Genomic DNA, 13,296 nt, shown 5'->3' on the forward strand with positions numbered 1-13,296 from the left:
TACCAACCAAGTAACACACCACAACAAATACACACACAAACTAGTGTGCCACTACGAATACACACACACAAACTAGTGTGCCACAACTAATGCACACACAAACTAATGTGCTACAACAAATACACACACAAACTAGTGTGCCACAACGAATACACACACAAACTAGTGTGCCACAACGAATACACACACAAACTAGTGTGCCACAACGAATACACACACAAACTAGTGTGCCACTACGAATACACACACACAAACTAGTGTGCCACAACTAATGCACACACAAACTAATGTGCTACAACAAATACACACACAAACTAGTGTGCCACAACGAATACACACACAAACTAGTGTGCCACAACAAGTACACACACACATACTAGTGTGCCACAACGAATACACGCTCAAACTAGTGTGCCACAACGAATACACACGCAAACTAGTGTGCCACAACGAATACACACACACAAACTAGTGTGCCACAACGAATACACACACAAACTAGTGTGCCACAACGAATACACACACAAACTAGTGTGCCACAACGAATACACACACACAAACTAGTGTGCCACAACGAATACACACACACAAACTAGTGTGCCACAACGAATACACACACACAAACTAGTGTGCCACAACGAATACACACACACAAACTAGTGTGCCACAACGAATACACACACACAAACTAGTGTGCCACAACGAATACACACACACAAACTAGTGTGCCACAACGAATACACACACACAAACTAGTGTGCCACAACGAATACACACACACAAACTAGTGTGCCACAACGAATACACACACACAAACTAGTGTGCCCCTGTTCATGGACTGTTCATGGACCGTTCATGGACCGTTCATGGACCGTTCATGGACCGTTCATGGACCGTTCATGGACCGTTCATGGACTGTTCATGGACCGTTCATGGACCGTTCATGGACCGTTCATGGACTGTTCATGGACTGTTCATGGACCGTTCATGGACCGTTCATGGACCGTTCATGGACCGTTCATGGACCGTTCATGGACCGTTCATGGACCGTTCATGGACCGTTCATGGACCGTTCATGGACTGTTCATGGACTGTTCGAGTGAGACATTTTTGAGACCAATTATAATTTTCCTGAGGTGCTGTTCTTCTCCTGGTGATTCTTTCGCCCCCACGACCACTCAACAACAAATACACACAAAACTAGTGCTACAACAACAATAAAACAACAACAACAACAAAATGAAATGTGCATACTTGTAATATGATTAATTATGTTTGTTTTATGTTTTTGAGTTATTCAATTAAATCATCGGCAGTGTTAAAACCTCTGAACTCAGTTTATCACATCTCCTGTAATGAGGTTCATTACAGGAGAAGGAGACAGAACTCACCACTGTGATTTATATTCTAAAGTAGAATGACAATCATTAGATGCAAGACGAGAACAGCACTGACTTTTGTTTGTGTATAAGACTCTACTTGGCCTTTTGCCTGATTATTTATCCAGTTTATTGCACATTAGTTCAAGTATTCGCTGTTTGAGGTCTCAGGACATTTTAATCTTACAATCCCATCGTGTCAACACAGAGACAGGAATAAAGACCTTCATCAACTTTGCTCCTGTGGAACAAAACACAGAGACTTTTTAAATTAAATCAATTTATGTCTTTTAATGAGTTTAAAGCTCTGGTCAAGGACTACCCTCAGTGCCAATGCACTTTACTTAATTGTATCTCAGATTGTATGTTTAAATGTGTTTTCATGCATTGATTAATTTTATTGATTGTTTTATTTGTGTTTTAGTATTCTATGTTTGTTGTGTATTTTGTGTTGTGTTTTAACAGGGTACCCATGAAAAAGAGAACTTTTCATATTGGGGTTTCCCTGTATAAATAAATAAATGAAATGAAATGTATTTGTCACGCCAAAACACCGTTTCCTCGATGGGCGACAATAAAATAGAGACGCAGATTATTTACAGGGATTTAACAAATGGATAACCTCCCCTTGTCCTTTGACCCTCCTTCTGTGAGGAAAGACTTCAAAAGTCCCTGTGGGAGAAAGTCTAAACCTCGAGGAGAATCACAGAGACAGATAAGACAGTTCATCCAGGCAGATGAGGAGCATCTGCTCAATTTAATGTCACAGTTTGAAACATCCAGGGAAATCAATAACATCTCCATGGAGACAAGGAGTTAGATGGCGGGTGCAGCTTTAAGACGTGGTGAAAGTACAGGACGTGAACAGGAGGCGGCAGCACTGAGCGCAGTGGCATTTCCACAGAAGAAGTCATTGTGCGTTGTCTTTTTACATAAAGTCATAAACGGCACATGACTGATCCACACGAGCCATGGCCAACGCGGAGGTAAAGGCTTTTAAACACTTAACACGTGTTTTTGTTTTGTGTGCTGCCATATGCTGTTGTTTTGAGTATTTTTAGTCCTCCGTTTGGGATTTGTTGGAAAAATAGCCCCTAAATTAGGCAGCTTTTCACTTGCAATCTAATTATGATTGGGAAATAGCAAGGGCAAAGAAGACATGTAAGTTAATTTATATGATAGATATGAACCACAAAATCAGAAGGATGCGTATTTATTATGTTTCTTTATCATTTTAATGTTTCATCAAGACAACACAAGCACTCAAAGACATCGGTTATGTCACGATATCTAATTTTAGTGTTACGATCATTGTGATAAGAAACATCACGATTTAACGATTATTCACGACTGACAATTAATAGTGAAATCTTTCATTTTCTTTCATTCTCGTGGTCTAATTTGTTACTGTTCCTCAATTTTTTGACTGGCTTTACAAAATTGGACTTTCGGAAAGACAAAATAAAGTTAAATGTGACAGAAATGGCCAGATTCCCCATTCAATGTCAAATCATCATTTAGTAGTTGCATTTTACTTGTGTTGAGATATTAAAATTGGTTTGGAAAATAACTGAATAATCATCTTAATAATAAACTTTTTACATGCTATTGACTTTCTATGTATGTTTATCTGTTTGAATGCATATGTTTTATGTTTTGGGGTCAAGGTACATTATGGTAATAAGATAGTAGTAGCATCATAACTGGGAGAAATGCATTTTGCCGCCCAGTTTATACATTATGTACATTACATGTTTTTATACTGGTTCTGGATTAAGTTAATTACTTTGCCATGACCTAAAGGTGAATGGCTGACCTGTTTGTACGATAACTAATGTTTATAATGTACTGCTCCTGAAAATATCACGACAAAGACTAAACCCACAAATATCTAAAGACACCTATTTACAATGTTAATTATTCAATTAGACGTGGGTATGTAGATAATATTTTGAATGTTGTTTTGAAGATATGAAGTTTATGAATAGAAGTTTATGGTTAAAAAAGTTTATGGTTAAAAAAGCTGATTTAAAAAACAAAAAAATATGTAAATTGTCAAAAAATGTTATAAGGAAATAGTTCTGCACTTTTGTGATAAATTTTACATTTGTCTAACAATCAAACCTCAACTAATACATTTCAAGATGTGTGTCCGTTGAGTTGTAAATCCAGAAAATCTTGTTGAACGATAAAGTTGATATACTGTAGTAATTGTTGTGACAGACCTGTTTGCATGAGTAATTACCTTGTGCTCACAATGACACTCACATCGAAGCCGTTCCTAATGCCGTCTCTTTCTTTTTTGTCACCAGGGAAATAAACTTTGGGGGGGTCGGTTTGTGGGTGACACTGACCCCATAATGGAGAAATTCAACGCTTCAATCTCCTACGACCAGAGGATGTGGGACGCAGACATCAGAGGCAGCAAAGCCTACGTGAAGGCGCTGGAGAAGGCCAAGCTCGTCACCACAGACGAGATGACCAGTATTTTACATGGGATGGATCAGGTCGGGTCATATTTATATATCAATTACACAAGGGAAAGAGACAAACGAGAAAGTCAATTGCAAAAGAAAGTGTACAATGCCTAGTTTGTGTGTTTTGCTCATTGCATTACACAGCCATATTTGTCAAGTTTTTAGAGCTTGACAAATTGTGACTTGGCATAAATAATCTTACTCATATTTTGATCATTTTCGCCATTATCTGTACTATATAGACTCTAACATTCAGACAAAAATAAAGACAACACCGCAACATTATTAAATAAAAATGTCAGACCGTAAACAATTTCTAAATGTCATCAAAATACACTTTATTCTTACAGCCTTCTGTCACCATATTTCAACCTTTTATTCGGTTAAAATTGAATATGCCAGACGAAGGCCTAGAAGCTGAAGCGTTGCCTCTTCACCTGTAAATAAATCCACCTTGCGAGTAAGACGGTGCAGGATTTTTCTCAGTTTTCTTTTTCTCTGTTTATTCTGCCCTAGAACTTGATGTGTGCAGCACCGTCGTCATGTTAAAATGTAATTTAAATGTCTTGATGCACATTAGAAATAATCGTTTAACTAGTCGACTAAAAAAATAATAAATAGCTGACTGCAATAATAACCCTTAGATGTCAGTGTAATAAAACCTTGTTAGGCTGCAACTAAGTAGAGGATTTGACCTTTACCTTGATCTGAGGTCAAAAGATACTGCGTAACAAAAAGAAAAACATATTTAGTAATTCTAATAAGTTGAAACCTAACCACAATATACAAATGTTGTTTATATAAGAGCGCACACCAACTTTGTAGCAAGGTGAGCAACCAGGATAAGTGAGCTAATCTAAATGCAGATGTTTCAGTCGTGTTTTGTTGTTGTTGAGGCTGTGTTTAGTGCGAGGGCAGGAAAGTTCTGCGCTTTCTGAGGCGAGAACAAAAACAACAGCACGTGACAGAAGGTGGAAACTGCCCTGTCATTTTTGGACGCAGAGCTTTGGACGTGTTTGTGTGGCTTAACTCTCTTTGTGCTCCGTGGAAACGACACGTCACTGTTTTCGACGCTGCGTTTCGTCCCTGCAGACGGCTTTTGTTGTTCAGCTCGCACACATTTATCGCAGCAAATGAGTTTATATCAGGCTTTACTTCAATATTACCACAACGAATGAGTTCCAACAGAATTACTTTGAATCTCTGAGGCTTTGTCATTGTTGTATAAAAAGTCGACACTGTATCAAACTAACTGAATGTTCTTATGACAGATTTCTGAGGAGTGGAGCAAAGGCGTGTTTGTGGTTAAACCTGAAGATGAAGACATTCACACGGCCAATGAGAGACGGTTGAAGGTAAAGGGATTAGTTACTTATCTGTCATGTTATTCTCTGGTTAAACACTTACACTATGAAGATCAACAGTCTCGTCCACTTTGTAGCTCCACATTCATTTTCCCTATAGAACAATCCTATATTAAGAGGTTAAAGGCACAATGGAGGATAAAAAACTAAATGGGAACTTGTATCACTTAATTGTTTTTGCAGAATTAGAATACCATGTCATCTACATAAAAAATAAAAGATTGAATGATTTAAAAAGGCTGCAATAAGAGCGTTCAACAACTACAGTAAATCGAATCAATCAAACTTGGATTAAAGTATAGATTAAAATTTCTGCACTTTTCTTAATTTTACAATCAATTCATGTTTGATAAGCTTTGCATATATATATATTGTCTGAATCTTCTAAAATATAATAATCAAGATTTTTGTCATTTTTGTCAATATCTCCCATGCCAAGTTCATGGTTGACGTTTCAAAGCTGATTTAAGTTTGTAAATGTGGTGAAAAAAGGAACCTTAGCAAGCGTTAACATTTAAACTGCTGAAAAGGAGGATTGTAAACGAAAAGATAGTTTAGTCGAAGCTAAAGACTGACCATGACAAATTTCAAATAGAGGATTTAATAATAAGAAATATCGGAGGTCTTTACGACAGTCCAACATCAAGAATTAAAATTGACATTAACGGTCACTTGATAGATCCACTGACTCCAGAAAGAGGGGTGAGGCAGGGCTGTGCTTGGTCACCCCCAAACCTTTTCATCATCAAAAACCTCAGGATTTGAATGCAAAAACATGTATTGAAATGAAACACATAAATGAAATGCCGAAATGGGGCGTTGGGTGAGTTTTTTTGTATTGGATTGTTGTTTGTAAGTGTTGTTTTGTTGCTAGGAGCTGATCGGCGTTCCTGCCGGCAAGTTGCACACCGGTCGCAGCAGAAATGACCAGGTTTGTATATTTTTATATGTAACACATTAAGAGCGCTCTGTTTAACTTTTCTGGTGGAGGTCTACGTGATCCTTGTCGCTCTGGAGATGTTATGCTTTGTACGGTTGCAACTAACGATTATTGCAGTAGTTGTTAGTCTGTTTCATGTTTTGAGTCAAACGAGTATTTCTGTAGTACATTGAGAGTTTAAAAATACATTATTTACTTTTTTTTGAGATTTTGTCTTTGTTAAAAAAAAGCTCTTTTTCGTTTTGGAGCCTATATACGATTGCAAAATTGGACTACGATGGGTTTTATAGTCTATTAATCACCAGCCCTAACCCAGGTGACGCCATGAGATCAAGTTACAGGTCAGATCCGTGGAGAAACGAGCACACTCTGTAAGAATGCATGTTTTTCAGGGTTTTGCAAATACAAGATGAGTTTAATGTGATACTGAGGAACATTTCAAGCATAACGATAAAACTAAGCACTAACAAAGCTGGCATCTACAAGAAAAGGTGCACAGAGAAGCGTTTTGTACTTCGTTTGTCCTATTAACGTTTGTTTTCTGCGATGTTCAGGTCGTTACGGACATGAGACTGTGGCTTCGTGATGCTTTGTCGACGCTCAGAGAATCCGCTTTGCAACTGGTCTCTACGATGGTGGAACGGGCGGCAATGTGAGAGAAAAACGTATATAATGTGAGGTCGTGCCCTCTTTGTCTAATCCTTTCAATCGCAGAGAAGTCGACGTCCTGTTTCCCGGTTACACGCACATGCAGAGGGCTCAGCCAATCAGATGGAGCCACTGGATTCTAAGGTAACCGCGCGCTTGAATCATATTTATTCAGTATTCGGTAACGTGGGACTTGTACTTTTGCGTTTTATCTTTCAGTCATGCAGTCGCCCTGTGCAGAGACGTGGAGCGGCTTCAAGAGATCAACAAAAGGGTCAATGTTTTGCCTTTAGGAAGGTACATTTTTACTGAAAAACAATATACCGTACCAGCCAAAAAATGCATAAGAGAAGAAAAAAACATATATAAGATAAATAAAATCCAAAACCAAGAACAGACATTTAATCTTGAAATGCATTCTAAAATGAAGAACATGGTGAATAGGTGTACGTATGCTAACGCTAACACCTTCAGCTACATGACGCACAGACAGAACTGTGGTGAGTGTCTGGTATGTTAACGTAACATATTAACAGTTATTCAGATAACTATAGCATAAAGAACATGCTAACAAGTTTACCAAAGCATCAGTTTTACCCCAAATCACTAAATCCACTGAATTCTTCTTCCTCTGTGTCACTTCTAAACAACTCAACAACAAGATTCTTCTTCTGCGTCGCTTAGAGACTAGAGCGCCCTCTTGCGGTTGCCAGTGTGAAAATAACGAATAATATCACATATAAGTCGCTCTGGAGTACAAGTCGCACCCCGGTCAAAACTATGAAAATGTATGACTTATAGTAGAAAATACGGTATATTCATATATAATGATCAGATGTGTAGTATTTTTCCTTTACTGCTCAATGAACCATCCTCTATATCCTCGTTTCTCATCCCAACTACCTTCACTACTTAAATTAATCCAGACAAGGTTTTTTTAATCTCCTAAATTGTCTAATTATTTCCTACTTTTTAGTTCTTGTCTCCGTGCATTGCCCTTCAAATAAAGACCAAACTAAACTGTTGCAAGCAGCCGGTTGCAAAGTACAAGTTTATTTGTCTTTGCCACCCTCAGCAATATCTAACAGGTTTAAAGGAGTAAAACATTAGCTTAATTTCCTTTTTCACTGGTAAAAGGCCTCACAATTTTGCCTCTGAACAGGAAACTGTTTCTTTGTTCTTTTTGTGACTTTTTTCCCTCCATATTATTGCTTTGCTTCTCGTTGCTTTCAGTGGCGCCATTGCCGGAACCCCGTTCGACATCGACCGGGATCTACTTTGCACAGGTGAGACCACGTTAGCAAAAGAATGCCTCGAATTCCGCACGTTCTTAATGCACAGCGTAGGGAAGTAAACTCTTTCCACGTCGTCAGAGTTGGGTTTTGACAGCGCGAGTCTCAACAGCATGGACGCCACGGGCCAGAGGGATTTTGTCTGTGAGTAAGAGTTCAACCGTACAAAGGTTTATGATGGCGTTTTGTCGTTTTGGGTTGATTTCTTTGCTTTGTCGTCGTCAGTGGAGTTCTTGTTCTGGGCCTCGCTGTGTTTGAACCATCTCAGTAAAGTGGCTGAGGACCTGTTATTGTACAGCACCAAAGAGTACTCCTTTATTACTCTGTCTGACGCCTACAGGTTTGTGTTTGGACATTTTAAGAAGCTGAAAGGGCGAGTCCGTCTTCTGTATGGTTTAACACTGTATGTATGTTGTTGTGTGCAGTACAGGCAGCAGTTTGATGCCCCAGAAGAAAAACGCCGACAGTCTGGAGCTGATCCGGAGCAAAGCGGGACGCGTCTTTGGTCGAGTAAGATTTTCTTTTAATTGATCACGGGGTTTCTTGTCTTTTATGATAGATGTTCTAGACGAGACACATTTCCCTCAAGACAAGTTCCATCAGGTCCATGAGAATGAGACGCGTGCAAGTCACGTCACAATGTTGGCCTTGCATTTTTGTAATTTAATTGTAGTAATTGTAGGACTAAAATTACACTCTTTGACCAAATTGGGTGTTTTTATTTATTTATTATTATTTCAGATTAAATGGTCTACTTTTTAAACACTTGAGCAGTCTGTTCTTTAAGTGACTGAGGTGCTCTGTTTAAATGAACTTCCAGTTTTGAGGTTAAAGTATAACTCTTAAAAGTTAATGGTGGCACTCTGACATTTCCTCTATTAAAAGGCCGAGGTTTGAATTTAAAAAAATACTTTAAGTGCATTTTTAAACGGGTACCGGTAGTTAATACTAGTATTTCACCTCTTGAATAACTTAAAGTCGGTATGGACGATTTTTCGGCGATTTGAGAACGCAGGTGGAAGTGCACATGCCACTCCCCCGTGCGGACTGATACAACACACACGTGCGTTTGTTTATTAGCGCAACGGAGCGCATCACATCTCTCGTCTCCCGTAGATTTCTGTCCACTTCTGCGTCAGCTCGAACTGTCTTTCTACGTCTTCATTTTGCCCCGTACACTGAGGGAACTATATTATGATAGATCCATGCGATTAGGCACGCGGAAACGTGGGGACGAGCCTGACGCGGCTGCAGGTGAGCAATAGGTGCGTTTTATGACTGATACGTGGCAGGACTAATGATTTATCCACGCCACGAGGAAATATGATAAAAAATTTGCTGAAAAAAATCGTCCATTCCACCTTTAAGTGTAATTTTTCTGTTGGGGCTTTTTTGAGTTGAAATTTTACCATAGTTCTACATCTGTCAAGTTGCCGTTTGTGGAAGAAAAAAAACAAATGCCATGAATATACTACAAATACAATTAAGTACTTTCTAACTGTCAGACTAGTTCAATCCATTTGAGAGCTAAATATTTGAAGTAAAAAGTCTTTAAAGTACAGTACAGACACCTAAAAATGAAATACAGTTCTTTTACGTTGCTACTTTCCAGCACTGGCTGCTTGTTCTTTGCATCACTTCCACTGCGTCTGCCTTTTCACTGGAGGAAGGAGGAGTTGTATACTTTACAGTCTGCTGTGTTGTCCTATTATCAGCGTGAGCTTTTTGTGCCGTGATGGTTCACTTTATGGTCCCTTTTCCCAGTGCGCCGGGTTCATGATGACGATGAAGGGTTTACCGAGCTGCTACAACAAAGACCTGCAGGTGCTGTCCGTCTGTGATGTCCATATCATACCACTGTGGGTTCAAACCACATTTTATTATGATTGTCCTTCAGGAGGATAAGGAGGCCATGTTTGACTGCTTTGACACGCTTCACGCCGTGCTTCAAGTGACAACCGGAGTCATTTCCACGCTCAAGGTATTCAAGCTAATCATGTTTGTGGTTAATTACAGCGCTTGTAATGTAACCGTTCGGCAACTTGTCTCTGGTTAGTTTTTACTGCTCATAAAACTCAAGAAGGTACATTTTAAACTTGCCAAATTTGCAATTGCAGAGTGACTCACCTGCTCCCCCTAGTGTTGCACCTTAAGAGTTGATCACACAAATTAGGGCTGCACAAAATGTCACTAAAGTGGTGATATTGTCAATTATCAATACCACACAAAAAATCTATCTGTGGTTTATGTTATTTTGTCTGATTTTCCTTTATTGAATCTTTATTGGTCTTGATTTTAGTCTCAGTTCTGTCTCTGTTAATGTATTTGTCGATCTCTCAAAATAAACTTTTGGCACAAAAGTCACACCAGCCAAAAATGCATAATAGAGAAGAAAAAAACATATATGAGTTGGACTTGAGAATGAAATGCGGTTGCAAGTGTGAAAATAACAAATAATATCACATATAAGTTGCTCCGGAGTATAAATATAAGTATACAAGTATAAATATAAGTATAAGTCGCACCCCGGCCAAAACCATGAAAAAAGGTGCGACTTATAGTCTGGAAAATACAGTATTTGTTTTAATATAACAAATGATTGTGTCCTACAGTATATTTATATTTAAAGTGACAAACAGTTGCTGTGAAAGGAGTGAATGTATGGAATTGTCTTGGCAAAGAAATAAAATAATCAAGAACAATAATGTTTTTTGAGAAGCTTTCAAAATAAGAAAAGAAAAAGAAGTTGTTGCGGTTAAAAAGACATCTGCATTTAATACATTGCCTAGTCTTCTAAAACAAAACAAACATCAATGTGAAGTACAAGTTGAAAAAGGGGGCGGGTAACATAAGATTGCCCTTTTTTCTGCTCCTTTTCATTTATTCTTTGTTCAACTGTCACTGATAATGTCTTTTTATCTTATTATTTGGATGAATATTAAAATATGGCATGGGTGTCGACATTGCAGTAATAAACATTCAGGGTCGCGGGTGACTGGAGCCTATCCCAGTGACTTCGGGCCTTAGGCGGGGTACATCCTGGACAGTGGCCAGCTCGTCGCAGGGTTAACACAGAGACATAGACATTACAGACAGTTCACTCTCACAGTCATTCACTAGGGCCAATTTAGACTTTCCAATTTTTACCTAACACATGCAGGTCTTTGGACGGTGGGAGGAAGCCGGAGAACCCGGAGAGAACCCACGGTAACACAGGGAGAACATGCATACTCCAACCAAAGAGATCATGTGATGTTGGTCTGGTCCGGGAATCGAACCCACGATCTCCTTCTTGCCACCGTCCACTAACCCTAATTCCTACAGCGTGTAGCCCTAATACAAAGGCCACACAGATTTATATAGAGATAAGTGTTCTCAAATCAACTTTTTATTTTATTTTGGATTTATTTCTTCCAGATCACCCCGTCCGTGATGGAGGCTGCCCTCAGTCCAGACATGTTGGCCACAGATTTGGCCTATTACCTCGTGAAGAAAGGGGTAAAAATTACACCTTTAGCAATATACTGCTGCATCCTGTTTGAGTGTTATGTTTTTATTAAGTGAAAGAAGCTGAACAATGTGAATAACTGAAGATTGTGCTTATTGCAATACTAGAATTTATCGTGTTTTCACTCAAATGTCAAAGGTTTTAATGCCATTGAAGGCTGAATTATCAGTCGATATTCACCGTAGCCTCTTCATGTTGTTGAGTAAATCCTGGATAATTAGAAATAGTTAGTTTTGAGCAGCCTTTACGCTCATTTTAGCCGGCACAAAGGCTGCACTGGCTTGTGTTTTATACATGTATGTCCCATCTTTGTTTAGGTTCCCTTCAGAGAGGCCCACGGCATTTCTGGAAAAGCTGTTTTCACTGCAGAATCCAAAAACATCGCTTTAAACCAACTCAGTGTGGAGGATTTGAGCTCCGTCAGGTGAATAACGTCGCCTCAGAGACGTACAATTCAACTCACTAAAGGCTGACCGAATAAAGGTCATGGGGTCGTTTTTGTGTGTGAAATGGCGTCTGCTTTTTCCCACAGAATTCCTATTTTATTTGAAACAATTGAGGGTAAAATGTCACATGTTAAATTGTAACAGTATCGCTTTTGTTCGTGTTATATTTAAGGGAAGCATCTTTTCTTATTCCAGTACATTTCCTGCTTGTATTAAACATTGGGGAGGAAAATTTGTCACCACAGTCTACTCTGTTTACGAGTTATATCAAGTAAAATCTCATGAAAATCTTTACAATTCTATTAAAGTAAACTAGTAAACTAAACTATTATTGTACAAGTGTTTTCCCATCTCTGTCTTAAAACTAGAGCTCTTTTTTTGGTGTCTGAAAAGTCATTTCAAATTGCTGTTATAAACTATTTGGTGAATGGGACGGTCAGTGTACAAAAACCAAGGCACTTGCTTATAATGTTAAATAAAATGCCTTTAGTAATCCTAGCAGTATTTGTTAATTACACTGAGCTCTGTGTAGACCATTGAGACATGATTTTTTTTTTTATTGTACATAATACCGGAATGTCGCGCAGATCGTTAGGACTAAATGTCTAAATGTTGTCTTTTCTCACAGCCCTCACTTTGGAGAGGACGTGACTGCAGTGTGGGACTACAGCAGCAGCGTGGAGCAGTACAGCGCCCCTGGTGGCACAGCCAAGTCCAGCGTTTTGGCTCAAATCGAACACCTGCGAAGGTGGATCAAGGCGCAGACGAAGTAATCCACAACCACTTCAGCTTGAATCGAGTTTACTGAGCCAAAGGGTCAACTACAACTGAACATTGACTCTTTACCGCAGTCAAACCTCGAGTTACAATGAATGTTACAGTAAAATAATCATAGGATGTAAAAAAAAAATATGACTTTCTCCTGACGCCACTGACATTATGCACTGTATTTAGGAAAGAGAAAAGCAATAGGAGCCGTCCTCGTGTTTCAAAGCACCTTTAATTTTGAACGGCACCAATGTTGCCTGTAGTTCCTGCCATTAAACAGAGAAAATGAAACGAAACATTGCAGTTTTCATCTTTGAGTATTTAGAGTCTCTACAAATGTACATACAAAAGATCTTAATGTAAAACTATCTATCCAAACTGGAAGAGGGTCAATGTATTCACAATCTTGAATCACACATAGAGAGGGGCAATATATCGGTTCCAGATGCAGTGTATCGATATCTGTTTGATATT

General features: G+C 38.8%; 1 protein-coding gene across 1 annotated transcript; it reads left to right on the forward strand.

The window, feature by feature from the left end:
* The first annotated feature begins 2,280 nt into the window (after positions 1-2,280).
* asl (argininosuccinate lyase) lies at positions 2,281-12,834 on the forward strand. Its single transcript, XM_072445779.1, has 16 exons — positions 2,281-2,365; positions 3,692-3,886; positions 5,128-5,211; positions 6,095-6,151; positions 6,715-6,812; positions 6,875-6,952; positions 7,028-7,105; positions 8,042-8,094; positions 8,182-8,244; positions 8,326-8,440; positions 8,526-8,610; positions 9,865-9,924; positions 9,998-10,081; positions 11,518-11,598; positions 11,926-12,032; positions 12,683-12,834. Exons 1-16 carry the CDS (start codon positions 2,351-2,353, stop codon positions 12,825-12,827), a joined length of 1,398 nt encoding a protein of 465 aa, XP_072301880.1. The 5' UTR covers positions 2,281-2,350; the 3' UTR covers positions 12,828-12,834.
* Positions 12,835-13,296: the final 462 nt, after the last annotated feature.

The sequence above is a fragment of the Eucyclogobius newberryi genome, unplaced genomic scaffold, assembly GCF_026437365.1.
Source record: "Eucyclogobius newberryi isolate DKJ021-1_F unplaced genomic scaffold, fEucNew1.0.hap1 SCAF_15, whole genome shotgun sequence".
NCBI classification, from domain to species: Eukaryota; Metazoa; Chordata; class Actinopteri; order Gobiiformes; family Gobiidae; genus Eucyclogobius; species Eucyclogobius newberryi.

Bases quoted from the DNA above. Each gene is read 5' to 3' on its own strand.
- asl (XM_072445779.1), top strand. The intron at 7,106-8,041 runs GTACATTTTTAC...CGTTGCTTTCAG, and splicing joins AATGTTTTGCCTTTAGGAAG to TGGCGCCATTGCCGGAACCC. The intron at 12,033-12,682 runs GTGAATAACGTC...CTTTTCTCACAG, and splicing joins GAGGATTTGAGCTCCGTCAG to CCCTCACTTTGGAGAGGACG.